The following is a 25,446-nucleotide window of genomic DNA, read 5'->3' as shown; positions in this document are numbered from 1 at the left end:
TATCTAAGGCATACTAAGTGGTGTAAGTATACATGAATCAATGGTGCCTTCATTCACTGAGGCCTCTCTTCTTCAATCTGTGTGCCTATTATCTCGTCACGGTTTATATTTTACTTCACTTTGCTTTTATATTATCCAATAAAGTTTAAGATATTTTCTCATGAGAATCTTTTTATATCATTTGCTAGACTTACTTATTACTTAATTAAATTGGTAAAACCATTATTTAAGTTTTTACTATTGTGAATAAGAAGTTATATTGATAACATTGTAACAATATACAAAGTAAGATTTGTTAGGATGAAAACTGCCTACATTTGTATGCACCTGGTAATATTGACTCAAAATTTACAATTCTTAAATTCACAAAGTTACAAAGTTTCGACAACTCATAGATGCAATGTTTAATATCTTTTAAGTAAAGACATTGACATTTATTAGTATACATTTTAAAACAACAGAATATTTCTCATTTTATACATTTATATAATGCACAACTCATATGGAAACAGTTAATTGAATATTTCTCATAAACACTGAATTTGTTCAACCAAAAAAAAAATTCACATTGTGTCTAATCACACATCATCGATCTTAATAATGGAACATATCCTGAGGGATTGGATTTAGTGCTGAATAACAGAAAACCCACACCATCTACCCAATATGTCAGTAATGCTGATTTATTTTACAGAAATACTGGGTCAGGACAGCTGCTCAATGATGCTGTAGGGAAACACAGTCCCATATGTTCTTATGGATGCACCACTGCAGACACACAGAAGCATGAGAAGTATTATGAGACTGAGATGTTCACTATACAAATCAGACTTTGTATGAATATGTTAAGATCTAGGGAAAAGGGGTCAGAGCATTAGATGAGATCAACGGCCATGACATCCTAATCAGTGGCCTGGTGGACAGTCTAGGGCTTTCAGGAAAATGCAAGCTGTGGACATCTGACCGTGGATGTGCATCCGTGCTGGAAAAGCTGGTCGGGTGTCTGTAAAAGCCTACACCTCTGACAAAGTAGAAGTCACGCAGTTGGCATTTGTTTTGAAGGTGCTTTTGATTGGCAAGGCCGGCAATCAGGAAAATAAGCTGGAGATGGTACCCACGGAGTCCCTACGCGTCTGTCTATCTCCCTCTAGAGTGGTGGCTCAATAAACTGAAAGGCGCTTCTTTCAAATCTCATGAAAGCTGGGCTATTACAGAATTCTATCATGGAACCATATAGAGAAAGCATCCTGGGAAGTGGTAGTTCCTAGCCCTTCCTATGTTGCGAGGACACGTTCCAAGAGAACCATATCCACCTCTAGATTTCACTGTCTTCTTCATTCAAATGTATTGTCCACTTCCTAACCAGAAGCTAGGACAAAGAGCATACAGCAACAGATGGAAATAACAATTCATACGAAACTATACTCTTGCAAGATCTCTGCATACCTACAAATTTCTAGCCAATTACATATTCACAAATTTGCAAGCCAGCAAAATGGAATAATGGAATAATGATCCTCTGGCAAAAAAAAAAAAGTGTTGAGAACATATACCTTATGATGTAAGTAAAGAAGTGTCAACTTTTTTTTTTTTAAGAAGTGTCAACTTTAAGTGTCAAGTTGTAAGTTCTCTCAGGAAGATAGTAAAATGGAATATATGTATGTAATGGGAAAGTGATACCCAGCTTGGAACATACTTGGCCAGTAAGAAAATCCAAACAAATACCAATGTCACATTAGTCTAAAGGCCCCATACTTACAGAACAATTTAAAAACTATATAAAATTAAACCTAATGCATATTTAAAACACATCAACCACCTGTGGGTGAATCACACTTCAAAATGGATGCAGAAATATTAACTGAATTCATGAAGGGGGAGAAAACCTACAATATATCAAAATTCATGTACTGTGTATATGTACTCAGAATACTTGAGAATTTTCATCTCAATGTTTAGTTGAAAGAGACATGGAAATTCACTTGCCAGAGGTCCACATTAAGGATGAGATACTGAGCAATACTGTGTAACTTTTATAATATTTCTCTTCTGGTGTGGATTTTCCAAACTATTTTACATGAATTAATATGCATTAGGTTTTCTTATATTTAGAAACTTTCTTTTGACTGTGAGTTCTCACATGACTACGAAACGCTTTGAGACAACTGAAAGTTTTCCCACATTTTTCACACGTCTGAGGTTTCTCTCTAGTCTTTATCCTTATGGTTTTAGAAGGATTGGGACCAACTGAAGGCTTTCCCACATTTTTCACACTTACAGGGTTTTTCTCTAGTCTGCATTCTTACATGTTTGGAAGGATGACCGAAAGCTTCCCCACATTGCTTGCATTTATGGGTTTCTCACCAGTGTGCTTTCTGTCATGTTTGTGTAAGGATGAGGACCAACCAAATGCTTTCCCACATTTTTCACACTCATAGCGTTTCTCTTCAGTGTGCGTTCTTACATTTTTGGAAGGATGAGGGCCAACTGAAGGCCTTCCCACGTTGCTTATGTTTACACGTTTCTCTCCAGTGTGCATTCGGACATGTTTGTGTAGGGATGAGGGCCAACCAAACGCTTTCCCACATTTTTCACATTTATAGGGTTTCTCTCCATTGTGAATTCTCACATGTCTCTGAAAGGATGTGAGCCAACAGTAGGCTTTCCCACACTGCTTACATTCATAGGGTTTCTCTCCAGTGTGCATTATCATATGTACTCGAAAGGATTTGGGACAGCTAAAGCCTTTCCCACACTGCTTACATTCATAGGGCTTCCCACCATTGTGCATCATCACATGTACGCGGAAGGATTTGGGGCAACTGAAGGCTTTCCCACATTCCTTACATTCATAGGGTTTCTCTCCAGTGTGACTCCTTATATGTCCAGTGAGGGAGTGGGAACGAATAAATGTTTTCCCACAAAGTTTACAGGCATAGGGTTTCTCTCCACTGTGAGTTTTCACATGATTCCTTAGGTAGGAAGAACAACTGAACGCTTTCCCACATTCCTCACACTGATACAGTTTGCGTCCAGTATGACTTCTTTTGTGCCTCTTAAGGGATGAACGATGCCTGAAGACTTTTCCACACTGAATACACTCATACAGTTTTACTCCAGTAGGCGTTTTCTTGTACAGCTTAAGACTTGGAATATGGTTGATGGTTTCTCCACATGCATTACCTTTGCTACTGTCACAGAGTCTCTCCACCATATGATTTCTGCTAAAAAAAAAAAATGGAGGGGGCACATTATTAATGGTTTGTGTATTAATTATTTATTAATATTTGTTAATGAGCTCGAGGATTACATTTCTACCATTTTTCTGTCTAAATATAGGTTTTCTGTCCTGTCGGAATTAGTTCAAGGTGGAATAAACTAAATGCTCTGAGAATGGGCTGAGGCACAGCCCATTACTACAACAGCATTTCTCATATGTAGGGTTCCCTGGTCATTGTTTTCCACCAAATTATCTTTCAAACGCTTAATGTCTGAGTCACATGAAGGAAAAAAAGGGAGGGAATGATTTGTGAATAAGCAAATCTGGAGCTAGGTTTATGGGTCTCTTGTTTTTGTTTTTGTTTTTTAATTTCATGAAATAGTAAGATTCTCTACTGGGATATTGCATTTTCTCCTAAATGCAACTCACCTCAAATGTCTCCCCTGGTTGTTGTGCTTATCTTCAATGCACTGGTCTTCCCAATTTTCTCCAAAAAGGGAGGTCCAGGAATCATTTTTTGTGAACCTTGCTATTTTCTGCTCATTGGATAATTTTTCTCCAAAAATAACCTGCTGAGAAGTGGACCCATTGGTTCTAAGTTGATTCTCATCATCTAAAACAAAACAGTGAATAAATCTTATGAAAAAGGCAACTGTGCGCAAAGAAATACATTCAGGAGTTCAGTGTTTCAAAACTTAATTATTAAGAGACACAAGAGGGGTTCCTGGGTGGCTCAGTTGGTCAATTACCTGATTCTTGATTTCAGCTCAGGTCATGCTCTCACATTTCATAGGTCCAACCCCCACACTGGGCTCCACATTGTCAGTGACAGAGAACACTGTTAGTGTGGAGCCTGCTTGGGATTCTCTCTCTCTCTCTCTCTCTCTCTCTCTCTCTCTCTCTCTCTCTCTCTCTCTCTCTCCCTCTCCCTCTCTCTCTCTCCCTCCCCCCTCTCTCACTGCCCCTCCCTGCTCATGCATGCTCTCTCTCTCTTAAAATAAATAAATAAAATGAAAACAAAGAGGCACAAGAAGTCAAAATAGTAGGCAATTTAATATGCACAGAAAAAAACACAAGGTTTCAAACAACAAGGTTCTTCATGCCCACAAAGTGACCCACGGGTATATACACATACTGAGGACAGTGAAGAATGCTGTCTTTTAAACCAGAAAGGAAGAAAAACACAGGTCAATATATAGATTTTTACTGTCACTGAGAAACTGTTAGATTCTAGGTCTGTGACGGCTGTGATCACGCCTGTCTTATTTTCCAATGCGTCTTCCTTCCGCATTCCAGATTTTGAAATGGGCTTAATGAATGAGAAATAGTTGTTATCGAAATAACTAAGTGAAGGATTGATGCCACCCTTACCTACTGTGACCAGGTTCCTGAAGGTTTCTAGCATCACATCTTTGTAGAGCTTTTTCTGAGCAGGTTTCAGCAGGGCCCACTCCTCTTGGGTGAAGTCCACAACCACATCCTCAAAGACCACTGAGTCCTAAAGCAAACCACAGATGTGTAGGAGAATGGGTAATACAGGGGAAGTGGACTCAAATTCCCAGGAAGTTCCAACAAGATTCTATGGTCTCCCCACATCTAATCTACATCCACACTCACTTTCTGTATTGTGGTCTTAACACACCACTAATACATTGAACTTGTCCCTCTCTCCATTTTTACTGTGACCCTTCCTGTGTGATCCCTGCCTTTTCATAGAGTCTAGAATAGTCCAAAACACATTGGAAAAATTAGAGAAATGCTATACAAATGAAACAAATATTTCCATTTTATGACCACCAATTCCTCGTGACAAAAACTATTTCATCTGTCTCCTTATTGCCCACCGCATTGGTCAGCACTGCATAGGTCCCAAGTTCAAATTGAAACGGGACTCTAATAAACAAAAACGCACTGAAGTTTTTCCTTCATTTCCCCTCACCAACGAGAGGCCCAAGGTGGAAACCCAACTTGCCACGTGGGCCAGCCGATCCTGTGTCTGGATGTACTCTAGGCAATTCAAAGTAGATATGTCCAACTGGGAGCAGGAAGGCATTTTTCCTGGAGAAATGCTAATATTAACTTATATGTGTATTATTTATGTATATCATTTATCACAGAATCAGTTGCTACTCTTTCTTCCTTTGTGTGCCCTTGAGACAGAAGAGGTATTGAGAAAGAGGAGGAAAGAGGAAGACAAGATAACTCAGAAGGAGGGAAGAAGGCATGAGAACTTAGACCTTTCCATAATACCCACATTCATAAACCTTGGTGTCGGTATGCATTAATTTTGAGTACACGCACACGCACGTGCACACTGAGGTTCTAAGATGCCAAAATAGCTCTTTCCACCCAAGATTGCTGGTGCCTTCATCTTGGACTTCCCAGCCTCCATACGTGAGGCTTCCCATTTCTCCAATGCGAGAAATACATTTCTATCATTTCTAAGCCACTCTTTGGTGTTTTGTTATAGCAGCCCGAATGGGACGAAGACACATAGCCAGAGACTGGAGCAAAGTGAGATGGGAAGTAAGTCAAGAATGGTGGGGAGTGCTGGGAGGTTGGGCCCATCATCTTGTGGGGAACTAGTCAGATTCGATTCTGTGAGAACTGTGGAGCTACTTCAGGCTTTTGCACAGAGGAGTGGTCTCCTCTCTAGCTTTAATGATCCATCACTTGTGTTGAGACTAGACTATGGGGAATGGATGTAGAGACCAGAACACCTGTTAAGAAAATAAAGCCATAACCGGGTGAGAGGAAGGTGGGTCGGCCGGGGTGGTCACAGTGGAATGTACAGGGGAAATATTGGGAAGGGCTACAGATTCCTGATGGACTGAAGTTGGGGCAAGACAGAATGAGAGGAGTTGATGACGCTGATTATGTCTCACAATAAAAACTGAAATAATGGGGGCGGCTGGGTGGCTCAGTCAGTTAAGCGTCTCCCTTCAGCTCAGGTCATGATCTCATGGTTCCTAAGTTCAAGCCCACATTGGGCTCCCTTCTTCCACATGGAGCCTGCTTCAGATCTTCTGTCCCCCCCCCTCTGCCCCTCCCCCACTTGTGCTCTCTCAAGAATACAAATAAAACATGTAAAAAATCTCAAAAAAAAAAAAAAACCCAAAACCCTGGAAAGATGGAGTTTCCATGAACTGAGATGTAGAAGGCCATATGTAGACTAAGGTCTTGGGGAGAGGATGAGAAGTTCCTAACAGGCAATACCAACATGGGAATAACAATAAGACATCCGAGTGGACACATGCATTAATAATGTCTTCAGGAGCACCGGTCAGAATGGCAAAAATTTGAAAACACCCAAGTAGCCACTAGTAACAGAGTTAATAAATAATGGTGGTATATCCTTGCAAGTGAATACAAGAGAGCAATTAAAGGTTAATTAACTATTATTACCACACAGAAGACCGTAAAATAACTTTAAACAAAAGGAATCTTACCTAAAATCTTACCTAAAATCTACACTGCGATTCCATTTACATGCAACGTGGGACATGCAAAATTAGAGTATCTTTATTTAATGCTGCATACACAGGTGCTAGAAGAACGGACACTGCCTTCACACCAGTCAAGATATTGGTTACATCTAGAGAGTGAGGAGGGTCACTGGGAATCATTTCCAGTGGGGTGTCTGATGTCAAGCACTGTTTTAGCTCTAGGGCTGGATTTTACTTCACAGGTGTTTATTTTTTATTATTTCTATAGACTGTCCAATATGTCTTATGTACGTTTCTGCATGTATGTTATACTTTGCAATGAAACATGGTAATCAATTAACACAACTTACCTGACATCATCTTAAGAATTATAGAAAATGGGGGCGCCTGGGTGGCTCAGTCGGTTGGGCGGCCGACTTCAGCTCAGGTCATGATCTCGCGGTCTGTGAGTTCGAGCCCCGCATCGGGCTCTGTGCTGACAGCTCCGAGCCTGAAGCCTGTTTCGGATTCTGTGTCTCCCCCTCTCTGACCCTCCCCCATTCATGCTCTGTCTCTCTCTGTCTCAAAAATAAATAAACGTTAAAAAAAATTTTTAAAAGAATTATAGAAAACGATTTTATACTGTTCAACAGAAACACATGAAAAAAAAAAAACTCATACTGCAGAGGAACCAATGGTAAGACGCATAGCCCAATAAAGAGCATAGTGGTGGGGGGTGGGAAGATTATTCGAAAAGGAATATATAGGGGCCCCTGGGTGGCTCAGTCGGTTAAGCATCTGAGTCTTGATCTCAGCTCAGGTCATGGCCTCACAGTTTGTGAGTCTGAGCCCTCGGAGTGTTGGGCTCTCTGCACTGGCAGTGAGGAGCCTGCTTGGGATTCCCTCTCTCCGGCTCTCTGCCCCTCTCCTGCTTGCATGCGTGTGCATGCACATGCTCTCTCTCAAAATAAACAAACTTTTTTTTTTTAATTTTTTTTTCAACGTTTATTTATTTTTCGGACAGAGAGAGACAGAGCATGAACAGGGGAGGGGCAGAGAGAGAGGGAGACACAGAATCGGAAGCAGGCTCCAGGCTCTGAGCCATCAGCCCAGAGCCCGATGCGGGGCTCGAACTCACAGACGGCGAGATCGTGACCTGAGCTGAAGTCGGACGCTCAACCGACTGCGCCACCCAGGCGCCCCTCAAAATAAATAAACTTTTAAAGAAGGAATGTATAAATGGTGTGAAGTTTTTCTACCAAAAAAAATGTACAAAACTAAGTTCCTCTTGCCTCCCTCCTGGTCAACATTACATGAAAAAGCCAATCCAGTGCCACAAGAAAATAAACAAGTGTGCAGAATTACAAAAGAATAAAAAAGATCACTGTTATCCTTGGCACTAAGAAGCCTCTGCACAGGACCCCGACAGAACAAGAAGAACCACAAAATAAGATTTTTAGCACGATTCTAGAATAGATACACAGGACGAAAATAAAACTCAGCACCTTTCCATTTCATAACAACATTAAGTTGGAAAATTCATGTCAAAAAGTGAACACGAAAGCCATCATTTCAAGCCTCTGGAAACAATCCTTACTAAGGACATACAGCTGAAGAAGCGGGTATTCAAGAAACTATGCGAATTCAGTACCAGAAATTAACAGTTTGGTATTTGAACCAAGACCACTCCCTCTCTCCCTAGACTTCCTTTTCTGACTGCAGCCAAGAACACAGGACCCCTGTCCACACAGCTCCCAGCCAGAAAAGGAGGCCGTCAGCATTTCTCATCCTGCCCCAGTTAGCTGCTGCTGAGTTTAAGCTCCAAGCGTGCAGTCGACAGGAGGGCCTCTCTACTTCCGCCAGCCCCTGCTGGTAGAATGGGGGCTCTACAGTGGGTGCAGGGGATGCTGAGAATACGGGGACCTGATAGTTCTTGTTTTGCCTAAGGCGGAGGTTCCGCACTCAGGAGAGGCAAGCTGGGAAGACATCAAGCAAATGCTCTTCCTCCACTTAATGCTCAGCTCTTTTTCTTAACACGTATTTATTTTTGAGAGACAGAGCATGAGCGGGGGAGGCGCAGAGAGAGGAGGGGACACAGAATCCGAAGCAGGCTCCAGGCTCTGAGCCATCAGCACAGAGCCTGACGCGGGGCTTGAACTCACAGACCGCGAGATCATGACCTGAGCCGAAGTCTGACGCCTAACTGACTGAGCCACCCAGGCGCCCCAATGCTCAGCTCCTAAAGTGGACTTGTCACTCAGGTGGAGGTGTGCCATTGTCTCCACTTCAACGCAGCCCTCTGGCTCAGAGATTCTTGACGAGGAGGAAACGCAGGCTGTAAAACAGATAGCTCCTAGTCTTTCCCCCCAAAGAACTGACTTCATTTACAACAGAACATGGAGATTCCCAAGCCTAAGGTTGCTCTCAAAAACAGTGGAAGTTGTAGTGAAAGGCAACTGGGAAGAGATTCAAGATACGGGCAAAACTGTGGCCCCCTTGTTTTCAGGGGACAAATAGGGAAAGAGGACGCTGGGAGGAGCCCCTCAGGGGTCTGAACGATCAACAAACACTAACCTGTGCAGCCATTCCTTCAAAGGAGTCCAAATTTGACTGGATTAGTCGATAGAGCAATGTACGCACCATGGCATGTTCAAAACAATAAAACAGTCAGCCTACAACTAGTGGAGATTAACAGCTAACAGCGGTTGGTCGAGAAAGAAATGAAGAAAACCCTGCCAACACTACTGCCATCCCAGGGTGACTGAGGAGAAACATCAGAGGCCTACTACTGAAGGGGTTGGGAGGAGAGTGAAATAGACTTGACTAAAATAATCCAGCCAGTCACCAAGCAAACACAAATAAACAACAGGAAGCCCAGAAGACAGGGGCCAGTACCCAAAGTTGCTACAATATATTATCTATAGTGTCCAGTTTCCAACAAAAAATTACAAGGCATGCAAAGAAAAAGGACACTGTGACCCTTACAGCAGAAAAATAAGCAGGGGTCGGGGGGCACCTAGGTGGCTCAGTTGGTTAAGCGCCCGACTCCAGCTCAGATCATGATCTCACGGTTCCCAAGTTCAAGCCCCGCATCAGGCCCTGCGCTGACAGCTCAGAGCCTGGTGCCTGCTTTGGACTCTGTGTCTCCCTCTTTCTCTGCCCCTTCCCTGCTGGTGCTCTGTCTCTCTCAAAAATAAATAAAAATATTTTTTAAAAATTGTTTTAAAAAAGAAAAAATAAGCAGGAAACAGAAATAGCAAACAGATGTTGGTTTATAGAAGGGTTCAAAGTAACTTATAAATATGTTCAAAGAACTAAAGGAAACAATGATTAAAGATGTAAAGGAATATATGATAACAATGATGCACCAAATAATGTCAAAAAGAGATCGAAATTATTCTAAATGAACCAAATGAAAATTCTGGGGTTGAAAAGCACAATAACTTTTGTATCCCTTGCCTCTGGAGACATGTCCAGTAAGAAATTGCTATGGCTGAGGTCAAACAGGTTGCTGCCTATGTTTTCCTTTATGATTTTGATGGTTTTGTCTCAAATGTAAGTTTTTCATCCATTTTGAATTTATTTTTGTGTATGGTGTAAAGAAAGTGGTCCAGTTTCATTCTTCTGCATGTGGCTGTCCAGTTTTCCCAACACCATTTGTTGAAGTGACTTTTTTCCATTGGATATTCTTTCCTGTTTTGTTGAAGCTTAACTGGTCTTCATATGGTTGTGGGTCCATTTCTGGGTTTCCTATTCTCTTCCATTGATCTTTGTATCTGTTCTTGTGCCAGCATCATACTGTCTTGATGACTACAGCTTTGTAACATAGCTTGAAGTCTGGAATTGTGATGCCTACAGTTTTGCTTTTCCTTTTCAGGATTGCTTTGGCTGTTTGGGGTCTTTTGTGCTGAGCGTGGAGCCTGCTCAATATTCTCTCTTTTGCCCTCTGCCCCTCCCCGCTGCTCATGCTGTCTCTAAAAATAAAAAATAATAATTAAAAAGGAAATGCAGGGGCGCCTGGGTGGCTCAGTCAGTTAAGTGGCCGACTTTGGCTCAGGTCATGATCTCGCGGTCCGTGAGTTCGAGCCCCGCGTCGGGCTCTGTGCTGACGGCTCGGAGCCTGGAGCCTGTTTCAGATTCTGTGTCTCCCCCTCTCTCTGACCCTCCCCCGTTCATGCTCTGTCTCTCTGTCTCAAAAATAAATAAACGTTAAAAAATTAAAAAAAAAAAGGAAATGCAACAGATTTCTATCGATTTCATATCGTGCAACTTTGCTCAATTCACGTATCAGTTCTAGCAAATTTTTGGTGGAGTCTTTTAGGTTTTGTACAGAGTATCATGTCATCTGCAAACAGTGAAAGTTTGACTTCTTCCTTGCTGATTTAGGTGCCTTTTATTTCTTTTGGTTGTCTGATTGTACTTTCAGTACTATGTTAAATCAACGAAACTAAAAGGCAGCCTACAGAACAGAAGATATTTGCAAATGATAAAGGGTTAGTATCAGATAAAGATCTCATAAAGGGTTAGTATCCAAAATCTATAAAGAACTTATCAAATTCAACACCCAAAAAATAAATAATCCAGTTAAGAAATGGGCAAAAGACACGAACAGACATTTTTCCAAAGAAGACATACAGATGGCTAACACATAGAAAGATGCTCAACATCACTCATCACCAGGGAAATACAAATCAAAACCATGACAAGATACCATCTCACATCTGTCAGAATGGCTAAAATTAACAACTCAGAAAACAACAGATGTTGGCAAGGACGTGGAAAAAGGGGAACCTTCTCACACTGTTGGTGGGAATGCAAACTGGTGCAGGCACTCTGGTAATAGTATGGAGGTTCCTCAAAAAGTTAGGGGCGACTGGGTGGCTCAGTCGGTTGAGCGTCCAACTTTGGCTCAGGTCACGATCTCGCGGTCTGTGAGTTCGAGCCCCGCATCGGGCTCTGTGCTGATGGCTCAGAGCCTGGAGCCTGCTTCGGATTCTGTGTCTCCCTCTCTCTCTGACCCTCCCCCGCTCATGCTCTGTCTCTCTCTCTCTGTCAAAAATAAATAAAACATTAAAAAAATTTTTTTAAGTTAAAAATAGAACTAACTGGGATACCTGGGTGGCTCAGTTGATTGAGTGTCCAACTTAGGCTCAGGTCATGATCTCACAGTTCATGAGTTTGAGCCCCGCATCAGGCTTGCTGCTCTCAGCACATAACCCACTTCGGATCTTCTGCCCTCCTCTCTCTCTGTTCCTCCCCACTCACGCTCTCTGTCTCTCAAAAATCAATAAAACATTAAAAACAATTTTTAATAGAACTACCCTATGACCCAGCAATTGCACCACTAGATTTTTACCCAGAGGATACAAAAGTACTGATTCAAAGGGGCACATGTACCCCAAAGTTTATAGTAGCATTATCAACAACAGCCAAACTATGCAAACAGCCCACATGTCAATCAACTGATGAACGGATAAAGAAGATGTGGTATATACGTTCAATGGAATATTACTCAGCCATCAAAAAGAATGAAATCTTGCCATTTGCAATGACCTGGATGGAGCTAGAGTGTATTATGCTAAGCAAAATAAGTCAGTCAGAGAGACAAATACCATATGATTTCACTCATATGTGGAAAACAAAACAGATGAACACAGGGGAAGAAAGGGGAAAAAAAGAGAGAGGGAAGCAAACCATAAGAGACTCTTAACTACAGAGAAGAAACCGAGGGTTGGTGGATGGAAGTGCACGGTGGTGGTCTAAATGGGTGATGGGCATTAAGGAGGGTAGCTGTGGTGAGCACTGGGTGTTATATGTAAGGGACGAATCACTAAAGTCTGCAGCTATATGTTACTATATATGTTAACTACACAGGATTTAAATTACAACTAGAAAGAAAGAAAGAAAGAAAGAAAGAAAGAAAGAAAGAAAGAAAGAAAGAAAGAAAGAAAGAAAGAAAGAAAGAAAGGGAAAAAAAGAAAAAGAAAGAGAAAGAAAGAAAGAAAGAAAGAAAGAAAGAAAGAAAGAAAGAAAAAGAAAGAGAAAGAAAGAAAGAAAAAGAAAGAAAGAAAGAAAGAAAGAAAGAAAGAAAGAAAGAAAGAAAGAAAGAAAGAAAGAAAGAAAGAAAGAAAGAAAGAAAGAAAGAAAGAAAGAAAGAAAGAAAGAAAGAAAGAAAGAAAGAAAGGAAGAAAGAAAGAAAGAAAGAAAAGGCACAATAACTGAAAAAAGTCATCGGAGACACTCAACCATAGATTTGAACTTGTGAAAGAAAGAACTACAAAGTATGTTATTCCATTCACATGAAACGTCCAGAATAAGAAATTCTCAAGAAGCAAAAAGTACCTTAGTGGTTATTTATGGCTGGGAGTAAGAAGGAAGGTGACAGATAAATGGTCTGAGGTTTCTTTTGAGATGATGAAAATGAACTAAAGTTGACTCTGGTGAGAACTATGAATAAACAGGCCAGAATTGTACACTTTAAGTTGGTGAATTTTATGGTATGTATAGTATGTAAATTACATCTCGGTAAAGGTTATTTTAAGCCAGCGCATAATAAAGACTTCTAATGAAGGGTATAAAAAGATTCTAATGGACAAAAACCTTCAACTCTATTGGATAATATCAAAGTAGAATGCATGGAAAAGCGGCACATGTTCTTTGAAAGAACTCAATGCCACGAGGATGTCAGCTCCCCCAAAAGAAACCCGTAGTAGTCTTTATAAAGTTCCATTAAATCCTCAGACCTGATTTTCCAGAACTTCACAAAAACAACGTCTCGAAAGTTTAAAGTTCTCCAGAGAACAAATGTCCAAAAAAAGGGGGAAAAAAGTTTCTTAAGAACACGATAGGGGCTTTCCAAATACATGAAGGAATTTGAAACCACAGTAATATGGCCAATATGTTATTAGTAGAGGATAAACCAATAGATTCATGGAAAGGGAAAGAATCCTGAAGAGACCCTATGCGTATGGAAATTCGACTAATGACAGAACAGGCATCGCAAAGCAGTGGCAGAAATGCTGTATACTTTAATATACAGGTCAGGGAGAAATTAGCATCCAACTAGGAAGAATGCTTGGTATTGCCATCTAGTCCATGGGCAATAATCAATTTACTCTAGATTTAAATGCAAAAGACATAACTAGAACTCTTTCAGAAGTTAAAGGGAAAGGTTTTTATGATGTAAGAATAGGGGATTTTTTCTTAAATAAAATTTTTAAGTATAAAAGATTATTATAATTAAAATTATAAGCATAAAATGTTTACATATAAAACTTTCCTTAAATAATAAAAAAAGAGTAAGCTATAAAGGAAGAAATTGATGATTACAACCCTACTAAAATTAAGAAACTGAAAAGGTAAACCACAATTCGAGATAAATGTACTTGCAACACATACAAATATAAAAATGTGTGTGTAAAGCAAAACGGAATGGTCAAACAAATGAATGAGAAACCACAAAATGGTTAAAACATGTATCACAAAAGATGTAAGACTACATATGAGAAAAGAGTCAACCTCGTTGTCAGTGAGCAAATAGAATAAAATCTTGTTTCATACCAAGAAGGGCAAAAATTACTAAATTAGATCATGTCGGGTATTGATGGTCACATGGAACAAATAAGCAGTTATGTACAGATGTTTGGAGAATCAACTGGTACATTCCATTGGAATTTCCTCATAAATCTGAACTTGGCCATGATCCACAACCTAGAGATTTTCCTCCAGTATGTCGTAAATGTACCATGCATTTGCACTCATACACTGAAACAAGACTCATGGGAGTGGCATTTTTCACAAAAGCAAAAAAAAAAAAAAACTTCAAAAACCCAAATCCCGTAAGCACTGGAATGGAAGGAAGAATGATGGCAGTTGCAGACAGCAGCATGTATGAAACAAACTGACGCAAAGAACCCTGGGGAAGCCTTTTCAGCGTAATTCCGTTAATATTTATTTATTCAAAGTCCCGGAGGGATAAAAGTAAGCAGAACACTGTTCAGAAAAAACACATAAAAGGTAAAGGCATGAAGATTAAGCAAACAAACAGTAGTTACCGATAGGACAAGACGGTCATTTAGGGAGGGTCATGTCAGGAGTCTCTACCCAAGACCGATTTATGAATCTAGATGGTGAGTCTATGGATGTTTACACCATGATTAGTTTTAAAACGTCCAATAAAACTTTGTATGTGTGCTAAATACGATAAATTTCACCATAAAACTTAAAGCATCAATTAAGGTTGAAAAATTATATGCTTTTTGTATGTTTGCTTACCACGTAACATTAATCAAACAAAAAGTTTGATTAATGAACTTTTTTTTTTAATTTTTTTTTCAACATTTATTTATCTTTGGGACAGAGAGAGACAGAGCATGAACGGGGGAGGGGCAGAGAGAGAGGGAGACACAGAATCGGAAACAGGCTCCAGGCTCTGAGCCATCAGCCCAGAGCCTGACGCGGGGCTCGAACTCCCGGACCGCGAGATCGTGACCTGGCTGAAGTCGGACGCTTAACTGACTGCGCCACCCAGGCGCCCCTGATTAATGAACTTAAGTAGAAAAATATTACATGCAGATCGATTGCCTAATTAGAACTGGATGCATAAACTTGAAAATCAAAGACATCTGTCATTGCTACGAAAAGGTCTGCAGAATTAGCAATAGAACAAATAAGAAAAGTGTGCTGCACGTGTATGTCATGTCACCTTTCCTATAACAAAAGAAAAACTCTTGCACTTTTAATCGTTTTTATAGAAAGAAACACTGACAAAAATGCACAAGAAATCATTAAAACTAGTTGTCTGAAGGTGGCTGGGGCAGGACTGGCACGGACCACAATATGCTGGCAGGGGATTGTCTTAAGTTAGATTTTCAATGTTTTACAGATTTTTTTAACCTTTGCATCCATTATTTACTTTACAGAAAGAGAAATCTATATCAATTATATTTTGCTTTTTAATGGTTTTTATTTTTATTTGGGAACCACTTTTCCATATAAGAAGTTATGTTAGGATTTAATCCTGTGAAAATTAATAGAGCAAAGTCTCACTAAAATGGAGTTGAGAGAAAAACAGTAATAATAAATGAAAAAATAAAAACCCAAAAGAAAAACAAAACAAAACGAAAGATAAAATGGAGTCAGGGGACCAGAAGGGGTAACCACACCACTCCACGTCAATTACAGGAAAGAACTGTCAATTACAGGCCCAAGAGATGTCCATTGCATCTCCAATAAGAAATTGACTACCCCTAGGGGCGCCAGGGTGGCTCAGTCGGTAAGCCTCCTCCGACTTCAGCTCAGGTCATGCTCTCATGGTTGGTGAGTTCCAACCCCGTGTTGGGCTCTGTGCTGACCTCTCAGAGCCTGGGCTCCGTGCTGACCTCTCAGAGCCTGGACCCTGCTTCGGATTCTGTGTCTCCCTCTCTCTCTCTGCCCCTCCCCTGCTCACACTCTTTCTCTGTCTCAAAAATAAATAAACATTAAAAAAAAAAAAAAGAAAGAAAGAAATTGACTACCCCTAGGGCACCTGGCTGGCCCAGTCAGTCCAGCAGGAGACTCTTGATCTTGGGATTGTGAGTTTGAGCTTCACGTTGAGCAAAGAGCCTACTTACAAAAATCTTAAAAATGAAATAAAAACTAAGAATGGAGGACCCTTTACAGAAAATGAAAAGAAATTGACTACCCCTATAATTCATCAGGAAAAACTGCCATCAACAACTCAGAGAAACTGTCATCACCCTGAACTCTTGCCTCTGTCCAATGGACTTTTGTCCAAAACAATCCCTCCCAACTTCCTCCTTGTCCATAAAATAATGTTGTTCTTTTGTTTGTTGGGTGTGCCTAGGGTTTTGCTGTCCTCGCAGGTCCCAAATTGCAATTTTCTATATTCCAAATAAATCCATTTTTGCTAATAACTGACTTATTTTTAAGGTTAAGAATCCCCTGAAAGTTAAAGTTTATGAAAATGAAATATCTCAAACATCTTTACAACTAAAATGACAGGTGACACCATCATTATTTGCACTTCCACTCCATCTCAGTTGAGGAACTATTTTCAAAAATGAGTAGAATACTTTGCACATCAGGGGTTTGGATCCAACCTATTCAATGCACTAGGATTTTCAAGGATTTGCACATCCAAAGGTAATTTTCCTCGTATCAATTAAAATAAGAATTGTCTTGGGAATAGTACATTTGAAACTTCATAACTCTATAGAGACAATCACTGATATAAAAAATTATGGAAAAAGTGAAAAATTAACCTGAGCGTTTAAATACACCCATCTCCTATCTGGAAGTCCTCTTGTCAAAAAAAAAGGAAGAAAAATTCTGTATGCTTTCAGAATTCTCTTCTATTGTATCTCTCAATCCATTTCTACTCACCCAAGAAAATAAAAATCTTACAACACTCAAATAGGGAAATAAAAAGGCCAAAGTTTTAGGGAGACTGGAGTTATATGGCAGCAACATTCAATACAGAAATCAGAAGGGATGAAAATCAAACATTTCCGTTGGCTCAGATAGAGCCACTGACTTATCCACCATTCCCAAAGAACACCCACCAGGTTCAGAAGGTGAAACACACCCACAGGCTTGGGGTCCAGAACCTCACTGCAGAAATACCAGCCTTCTGCTGAATCAGTCCCCAGCGATGGAGATAGGGTGACCTGAGCAGACACAGGGATGGACTCTGGAGCTCCACACACCCTCCACTCCCCTCCCTGCAGTGCGGAAATGCTCCCTCTCCAGGCTTCAGTTCTCACTACCCAGGAAATTCTTGGCTGGAGCCAGTTTAAAGTTCTAACCCAAATGAACCCCCAAATTCATAACTCTCCCCCAACCACGCACATTTTTCAGTGCCCTGTAGCATTTCTAGGTACACACATTCCTCCTGCGGATGGCGTGGACAGGCTGGGACATGAGCACAGAAGAGAAGCTCCAGAAAAAAACCATTTCATTCTCTCTCTCTCTCTCTCTCTCTCTCTCTCTCATATCTCATGATTGGTCTTACTTAGCTTAGAGTCACCGGGCAGGGCCCCTATCCCCACTCGAGGTAGTCACTCTTGTTGGACCCTATTGATTTAAATGACACAAACTCAGTGTTTGAGGAATCCGGCAACATCACTCAAACCCAGTGTTCATGTATAAAGGAGAGAGAAGACTCAAGAAGAAAACCCACAATGGGTCTAATGACTTTTTAAATGACTCAAGAAGAAAACCCACAAGTATCTGTTCCTTTCAGAGAAAATAAAGATGTCACTTTATCATTTCCATGGGAGTAAAATGCTTTATAAACAATCACATTTCAACACGTGATGCAAATTTCACGAAATAGGATTCAGCATTCATCTCTGAAATCCAATAATACCAGACAGAATAAAATTATCCACAGTCATAAATTTCCCACCCAGTAAACAAAAAATAGCTGACATTTTGGTGAGTCTTTGTAACTCACCAATTAATAGGCCAAGCTTGTGTGTGTGTGTAAATGCATTCATTTTTATGCATTCATAATGCGAGAGAAGCTTTCTCTATTTCTCTTAGATTCTTTTCCCCAGTAGCATCCTCGAGGCTAAGCCCTGGAACTCCATTTGTCGTCACCAAAAAGAAAACAACAGATGTGAGAAACTTAACCACATGCTCAAGGAGAGGGAAAAAAAAAAAAAAGGCACAAAAGAATTTTTAACAAATGGTATGTAAGACTAGATCTTTTTATTATTTCTGAACTTGAACCTTCCCGTTTCTTTGGAATTATTTTTATCTAATCTTTCTATTAATTAAATGTATTTTACATTTACTGACAAATCTCAGGCTCGAATAACCAAATAAATCTTTGCAAGGTGACAAACTCAGGGCGGGGCAGTGCAGAACGGGAACACTGAGATGACTCAAGGGTCAAGCACGGCCATCCTACCACGTGGGACATCCACCCCCCAACAGCTGTTCTCTGAAATGCTCGCTGAACAGCCTCCCAAAGGGCACTGGCTCCTGTCCCACTGCGGGTCTGCAGTGCACTTTGCTTTGCAGGTTGCAGCACCAACTCACTGGGTTTTCTTTGTCCTTCGGGTTTTTCATCCTTCACCGTGAGAATCCAGGGGGCAGGAACCATTCCTCTCTTCCCTTCCATACCAGCATCTGGTCAACTGACAACTAATGTCCCTCCAGGAAATGAGAACTGGGGTCGGGGTCACCTAGGGATCCAGGACATACCAGAGGATCTCTCCGAGCCCAGGACCCCAAGCAGGTCTCCCCACGCTCCTCACTCGTCCCCTAAGGCTCTCTTGTAGGAGGAGCTAACTCCGGGCTGAGATTCCCCGACCCCCGGGTGGATAGCAAGCTGTGCTCATCTGGTCACCCCAGGCAGTCCTGAGAACCCCAGACCCGCGCGGGGATGGGACAGGACGCTGGGACCCAACCCCGCGGCCAAGGACAGAAACTCGGGTCAGAACCTGGAGAGGGGCTGGGGAGAGGAACCCGGGCCGCGGCCACCTCCAGACGGTACCGGCTGTTGAACCAGCCCCGCCCGGTCTCGGCCGACCCCGCGCACTCACCATCTCGCGGCCTCGCTGCAGGCTCTCCTGGCGTCCTCCCCGTGGCTCCATGGCCCAGGCAGGTGAGCGCGACGCCGACCCAGACACCTGCAGCCGCACGGGGCAGGTGCACACTAGCGCCTCTGGCGGTCTGAGAGCCCAGCCCACACGGCTGGGAGCCCGCCCGCGGTTCTGATTGGACGGTGCTCCGAGACCGCGGACCCTGATTGGACAGGGCTTGCAGACCCCGCCCCAGCCCTCCCAACCAGATAATCCACCACCCTCGCCCCAGGGCCCCCGACGGGACGATTCAGCACGACTGCAACACGAGTGGCTGGGCCCTTCCGGCTGGTCACAGTAGGGACACTTGGGTACAAGCAGAACCAGCTCTAGCTCCCCCAAGGACTTCGGCGTCTTCCCGCAGGTCTGTGGCACCTCCTGTTTCCAGACTCCCATTTCCCCACCGAGCAATACCTCTCTGTCCAGAGAAGGAGGGGTGTCCAATCCCAGCTGGGCTGGGACAAGACAGGACAGGAGGCCCCGGTGTCCTCCAGGGGTCAGAGGTTGGCTTGGGACTGCAAGGTCACCCTTGGGTCTGGGCTCTTTAAGAACACAGACATTTGGGGGCACCTGCGTGGCTCAGTCGGTTGAGCGTCTGACTTGGCCTCAGGTTATGAACTCACCGCTTTTGAGTTCGAGCCCCACATCAGGCTCTGTGCTGACAGCCCAGAACCTGGAGCCTGCTTCGGATTCTGTGTCTCTCTCTTAAAAATAAAAACAAATAAACAAACAAACATAAAGAAAAAAAATTTTTTTTAACACACATACATTTGATCGTGACTTCACCACGTGCAGTGCAGGGTCTGGATACGTTTTGATACTTGGCCCTTGACACCGTTGTGGCCTCACCCATGCTTCCCCACCCCCCCTCATCTGCCGCTTTAGATCAGGAAACTGCAGCCTGCAAGTGCCAGGTGCTAGCGAGGAATTTGAACCCCACAGCCTGAAACTGGGCTCAAGACCTTTTCTCAGAAGGACCACAAGTTACCGGACATGTTCATTAAAATCCTCAGCTTCACATTCTACACTAAAAGGAAATTATTTGCAGATCCATTTTTTAGTATATCCCTAGAGAACTTTGAAATGTGAACGGTTATGATATCCCTCAGGCCATTTAACTGATAGAAGAAAATAGCAAAAGCTTATATAAATTTGGAATGGGCCCAGAAGTTTAATATGCTGAACAGATTGAGTCAAAATTCCTAGTGCATTTAACATGCTTCCCTTTTCTGAAAATACCTCCCAGTTTGAGAGCTAGTGGAAGGACACTCTACGGCGTATCTTATTTACAAAGTTGAAGAAATTCCTATTTTATGGTTTGCAAAAAAGTATTGTCCGCTTTCATAAAAATTAGAGCTCAGAGAAGTAGCATGTAGAAAAGAGGCTTCTCATTAAAAATATATTTCTCATTTGACTTATAAAGTATTAAAAATGAGATACAGTTAATATACTTGTTTATTGTTTATAAATGAACACCAAGTTTTAAATAATCAGCACGAGGTTTAGAAATCTGCCTTAAAACTCTCACCTAGCATACCCTCCAGGATTCGTGTCCATTTGCCCCCTCCAAATTCCAATTGTATTAGTTTTTGTACATATGACCAGTGTTTCTTTATGTAAAGAGAAGCAATTTCAGCTACGTTTTTTTCTCCTCTTAGATATATTAAGGTAACATGGTTACACACTGGTATATGCTTCAACTTTATTCAATTAGAAATAAATTCCTGCAACTCATTTCATATCAAGGTGCATGCAATGGTATAAATTCGTGTAACCAGTTCTCTCTAGACCCTGGGCTCATACTTAATCTGTTGCTACTCAAATGAATATACGGGCAAGTTAAATGGGCTCAGTTAAAAGACTTGTGAGTACCTTCCAAACAGACTGAAACCAAAACGAGGTAGGTGGTCAGATAATACAGTAAAACGAATATCTTTAAATTGTACTTTTTTTCACATGTAAACAATTCTTTAAATTTGTGTAGCGCGTCTCATACTTTGCAAACATTGCATAAAACATTTTATCTTAAGTTTATTTTTTTTAAGTTTACTTATTTATTTTGAGAGAGAGAGAGGGAGAGAGAGAGGGAGAGGGAGGGGCAAGAAGAGAGGAAGAGAGAGAATCCCAAGCTCAGCATGGAGTCCAGCTTGGGGCTCAATCTCACCACTATGAGATCATGACCTGAACCGAAATCAAGAGTCAGTTGCTTAACCAACTGAGCCACACAGGTGCCCCAATTTTATCTTAAGTTTAAATATTAATATTGTAGGGGTGCCTGGGTGACTCAGTTGGTTGATGGCCCAACCCTTGATTTTGGCTCAGGTCGTGATCCCAGGGACCCGGGATCCAGCCCCGCATGGGGCTCTGCACTGAGCATGGAGCCTGCTTGAGATTTCTCTCTCTCTCTCTCTCTCCCCCCCCCCTTTGTTCCTCCCCTACTTGCACACATGCTCTCTAAAATTAAAACAATAAATATTAATATTATATAAACTCTGTAGTTTGGAACAATCATCGATAGACCTTGGGCAGATATTAGACCCCAGTGTGTCCACCCTTCATTTCCCTCCTACTCCCAGATGTGACCAGTATTTGGAATTTTATAGTTATTCTTCAGAGCTTTACTATGACTCATCACTAAGTAGCGTTTTGTCTCTGCCTTTCTTGAGCTTTTCACGAAAAGATAGGAATAGAATTACCTGGAACATGGTCGTCACTGATTTCCTTGCCTCAGTCTGTTTCACGCATGCAGGCATCTGTGGCTGGGGGTGACCCAATTTACTCATCCTTTCCAGTGCTTATAGTTTCGGGGCTCTTTCATGTGTATGTTTTCCTGGCGTGGAAATTGCTGCTCCTATCATTCTTGTCTCGATTTCCAAGTGGCAGTTCATAACAAATCCTCTACACATTGGAGAAAAACTACCGAATTGGAGACCATGGATAATTTCAAATTTATAGGAAATGCCAATGGGATGTGTGAATCAACAGTCCCACTATTCTTGCATAAGATGATTGACCACGCTGCAACTGTTGAATATTTGCCCATATAGTCCATGTGAAACAGGATTGCCTCGTGTGTCTTGCTTATTACCAATGATATTGAGCACTTTGTATGTCTTTCGTCTGTGTAATCTTCATCATTTTCTTACTTTTAATTCATTTGTATGTTTATTGGTTTCTTCTGATTTCTTCATATACTCTGGATATGAATCTTTTTCATTTGTACGTATTGCAAATATTGTCTCCCAGACCGTGGTTTATCTTTGTACCCCCTTTATTCTACATTTCAGTGGTCTGTAAATAGTTTTAATAGTTTAATTTCTCATTCTCTCCCTTTGTAGCTTACTATTTTTTCTTATGTAAGAAAACTCCCCATATTCCAAAGTCACAAAAACTTGCCGTAACTTCTAAGAGTGTTCTAGCTTCCTCCTTCACGTAAATCTTCAGTAAGTTGATTATCATACATGGAGTTGACAGATTTATTACTCCCTTTTAAATAATCCTTTGTTACTGTCCATGTGTTAACGTATCCATAATTTTTACCACTGGGCAGCAATGCCTGCTTCGTCTTCTTGGTAAAATATGGTGATATTTGTATTTTATAACATGGAAACATTTTTATCCCTGCAACGAGCTCCAATTTTTGGTAGGTATCTAATAAATTGAGAATTTATACTGTCCAATATCCCATTTGTAACTCGGTCCTCATTCAAAACTGAGTTTTCTAGTTTATTACCATCACAGTCATGGTTTCATGGACACATATATGTATCAAAGCATTCATGCATAAGGAGAGCCTGGGTGGCTCGGTCATTAAGCATCCAACTCTTGATTTCAGCTCAGGTCCATGATCCCCTGATTCAGGAGATCGAGCCCCACATCAGGCTCTGTGCTGACAGCAGAGTCTGCTTGGGATTCTCTCTCTGCCCTGCCCCCACACTTCTCTCAAAATAAAGAAACTTTAAAACTTACTTGTATATCTGAATTTTATTTCATTTCACTGATTACTGAATAAACCTAAAAAGTTGGCTTGATCCCAACCTTTCCATTTCATGCAGTATGGAGCTTGCACAAACTTACTAAAAATAACTGTAAAGGTTTCCAGTTTTTTCACATGTAGGAATTTAATACACGATGATTATATGCCTCTTAGAAGTTAAGTAGAACCCGCTTGTGAATCTGCACCTGACAGGCCTTTATATTTCATGACACACAGACTGGGGAGCCCATACATAGGCACAAAAAAACCACTACAGCATGCAGTGAGACAGGCACTGACACTCCTGCCTGGACACACCAGGATGATGGAACACATGGAACCTCTCGGACAGACACATGTGGCCCTGCAGACAAATATACAGAATCACCCAGCCTTCATCACTGGAAATACCGATGGCACCCCCAAGCACACATCCTAGGCACACCCTCAGAGATAACGGTCCCAGAGGAAGTAAGACTCTCCCCGAGGCACACACAGCTCAGGCCCTCAGCACGCCCCTCCCCTCGCTTTGTTTCTTCTTTTGAGGAATCCCCACCATCCGCACAGTGCGTATGTTGCTCACATCCTTCGTATCTTCTGTATCCTAGAACGTCCGCTTCAAGGGGATTGTGATATTTTGCCTGTTCTGCTCACGACGGAACCTATACTACGATCGGTTACACGGGAAAAATCAAGAAACACCCATGGACTGTCGGGGCCCAACAGACGCAAGAACGTAGGTGGTGGCGCACCGCCATCGTCGTCCAGCGACGCCCACTGCAACTTCCGGAAGTGAACTGGTTTTCGCACCCAGCCCGCGCGGCAGAGGCCCCCACACCCAAACGCAGGTGCTTCAACCAGCCCGGTGCAGAGGGGCGTTCCTGAGCCATCACTGGCCACCTAAGAACTGACGAACGGGGACTCTGAGCCCCTGAGGCTCAGTGGTCAGACACGACTGCGACAACGATGCCCCAGGCCCTCCCAGAGAGCTGCGATCCTTCCACGAACAGGCCCTTCTTCACTCGCGTCTGTCCCCTCGTTCAGCCACAGGCCCTCCACGGCCGTCACCTCTGACGCCATCACCTCGGCTGCAGCGTCCTCCTGCACCCGTGGCGAGGACTCCGTCGGACTTCAGGGGCCTTCCCCGACAGTCAGCGCTGTCCGAGCACAGGAGGATGCGAGCGGACGGAGGCCTCAGGAGCTAGGGCCACCGGGCCAACCGCCACCAACTCACGGCCCACCAGAAGCCGGGGTTGGGGGAGAGGGGGCGGGACTCCCACCGCTTCCGTTACCACACCCGCCTTGAACCCCTTCGCGGGTCGCCACCTCCAGTGGGTGCGCCTGCGCAGTTCAGCGAAGACGCACTCCCAGGAGTCTCCAGGGCGCAGCGGCTTTCCACGCAGGCCAGCGCTGCATGCTGGGAAAAACCTGAGTGGCTGGACTCCCAGCATCCGAGGGGCCTCCTTTCGGAACTACGTTTCCCACAGGCCAATGGGCTGCGTCCTGTGCCGTCGAGGCTCCACGCGAGAAGAAGTGCGCGTGCGCCGTGGCTTCTGGGAGGCCCAGAAGACCTGCCCTGGAGCCTGAGGATAAGGGACGCGCGGTGGTGCGTAGTGGGCGTCTTGCGGGCGCAGAGTGTCAGACCTGAGCAAGAGGAGAAGTCCCTTCGGTGACTGTGGGGGAGTGGGTGTGACAAGCAGTTTTGAGACCCTGAGAGGTGTGATTGTACTTGCGGGTAATGAGATGTGTTATGGGGCTGCGGGAGTTGCAATGGCTGGGAGTCGTTTTGTACCCACAGCGTGTGTTCTGCCACCGCTTCTTCTTCCCTCTCGGCTCGCCGCCACGTGGGGCTGCTGCAGTGGTCCCAAGGGATGTCGGGATGAATACTGGTGTTTCCCAGCAAGAAGGCGGGGGACTCGCTTGATGGCAGGTTTAGAGCTGGAAAGGCGTGATGCTGATGCCTAAGAATTCAAGACAGGCCCCGGAGAGTCACGATGCTGGTGCCCAAGGGTTAGGACGCCCCCAGGTAGGGTCCTCCTTGGGGAACAACCGAGAGGTCCACCTTCAGGTTTCAGAATCAGAGCGTTGCTGAAGGTCTGATCCAAAGAGCCTGGTGTCAGATCAAAGATGGATTCCAGACGAGGTCTTACTTCCCTCCAGGTATGTGTGTGAGGCCAGGGCCCTAGACAGTGTTTTCTGACTACTGTCTGGCTTCCCAAAAGGGCCTGACAAGTC

The 25,446-nt window shown here is 42.9% G+C and overlaps 1 protein-coding gene across 1 annotated transcript; it reads right to left on the bottom strand.

Annotated features, from left to right (window-relative positions):
* Positions 1 to 383: 383 nt before the first annotated feature.
* LOC101084263 (zinc finger protein 556) lies at positions 384 to 23,840 on the bottom strand. The gene is made up of 5 exons (XM_011287994.4): positions 21,932 to 23,840; positions 19,197 to 19,939; positions 4,592 to 4,718; positions 3,650 to 3,833; positions 384 to 3,224 (listed from the first exon to the last, which is right to left on the bottom strand). The coding sequence occupies exons 2-5, from the start codon at positions 19,629 to 19,631 to the stop codon at positions 2,303 to 2,305; spliced, it is 1,668 nt and encodes a 555-aa protein (XP_011286296.4). The 5' UTR covers positions 19,632 to 19,939; positions 21,932 to 23,840; the 3' UTR covers positions 384 to 2,302.
* Between the last annotated feature and the right edge of the window lie 1,606 nt (positions 23,841 to 25,446).

Source organism: Felis catus, chromosome A2 (assembly GCF_018350175.1).
Source record: "Felis catus isolate Fca126 chromosome A2, F.catus_Fca126_mat1.0, whole genome shotgun sequence".
NCBI lineage: Eukaryota > Metazoa > Chordata > Mammalia > Carnivora > Felidae > Felis > Felis catus.
This window is presented reverse-complemented; position numbering and strand designations above follow the sequence as displayed.

Excerpts from the sequence above, each read along its gene's own strand:
- LOC101084263 (XM_011287994.4), bottom strand. The coding sequence starts at position 19,631 with ATGGGAGTCTGGAAACAGGAGGTGCCACAGACCTGCGGGAAGACGCCG. Across the intron at positions 3,834-4,591 it reads CAGGAACCTGGTCACAGTAG|ATGATGAGAATCAACTTAGA; the intron begins GTAAGGGTGGCA and ends GTTTTGTTTTAG. Across the intron at positions 3,225-3,649 it reads AACCAGGGGAGACATTTGAG|CAGAAATCATATGGTGGAGA; the intron begins GTGAGTTGCATT and ends TTTTTTTTTTAG.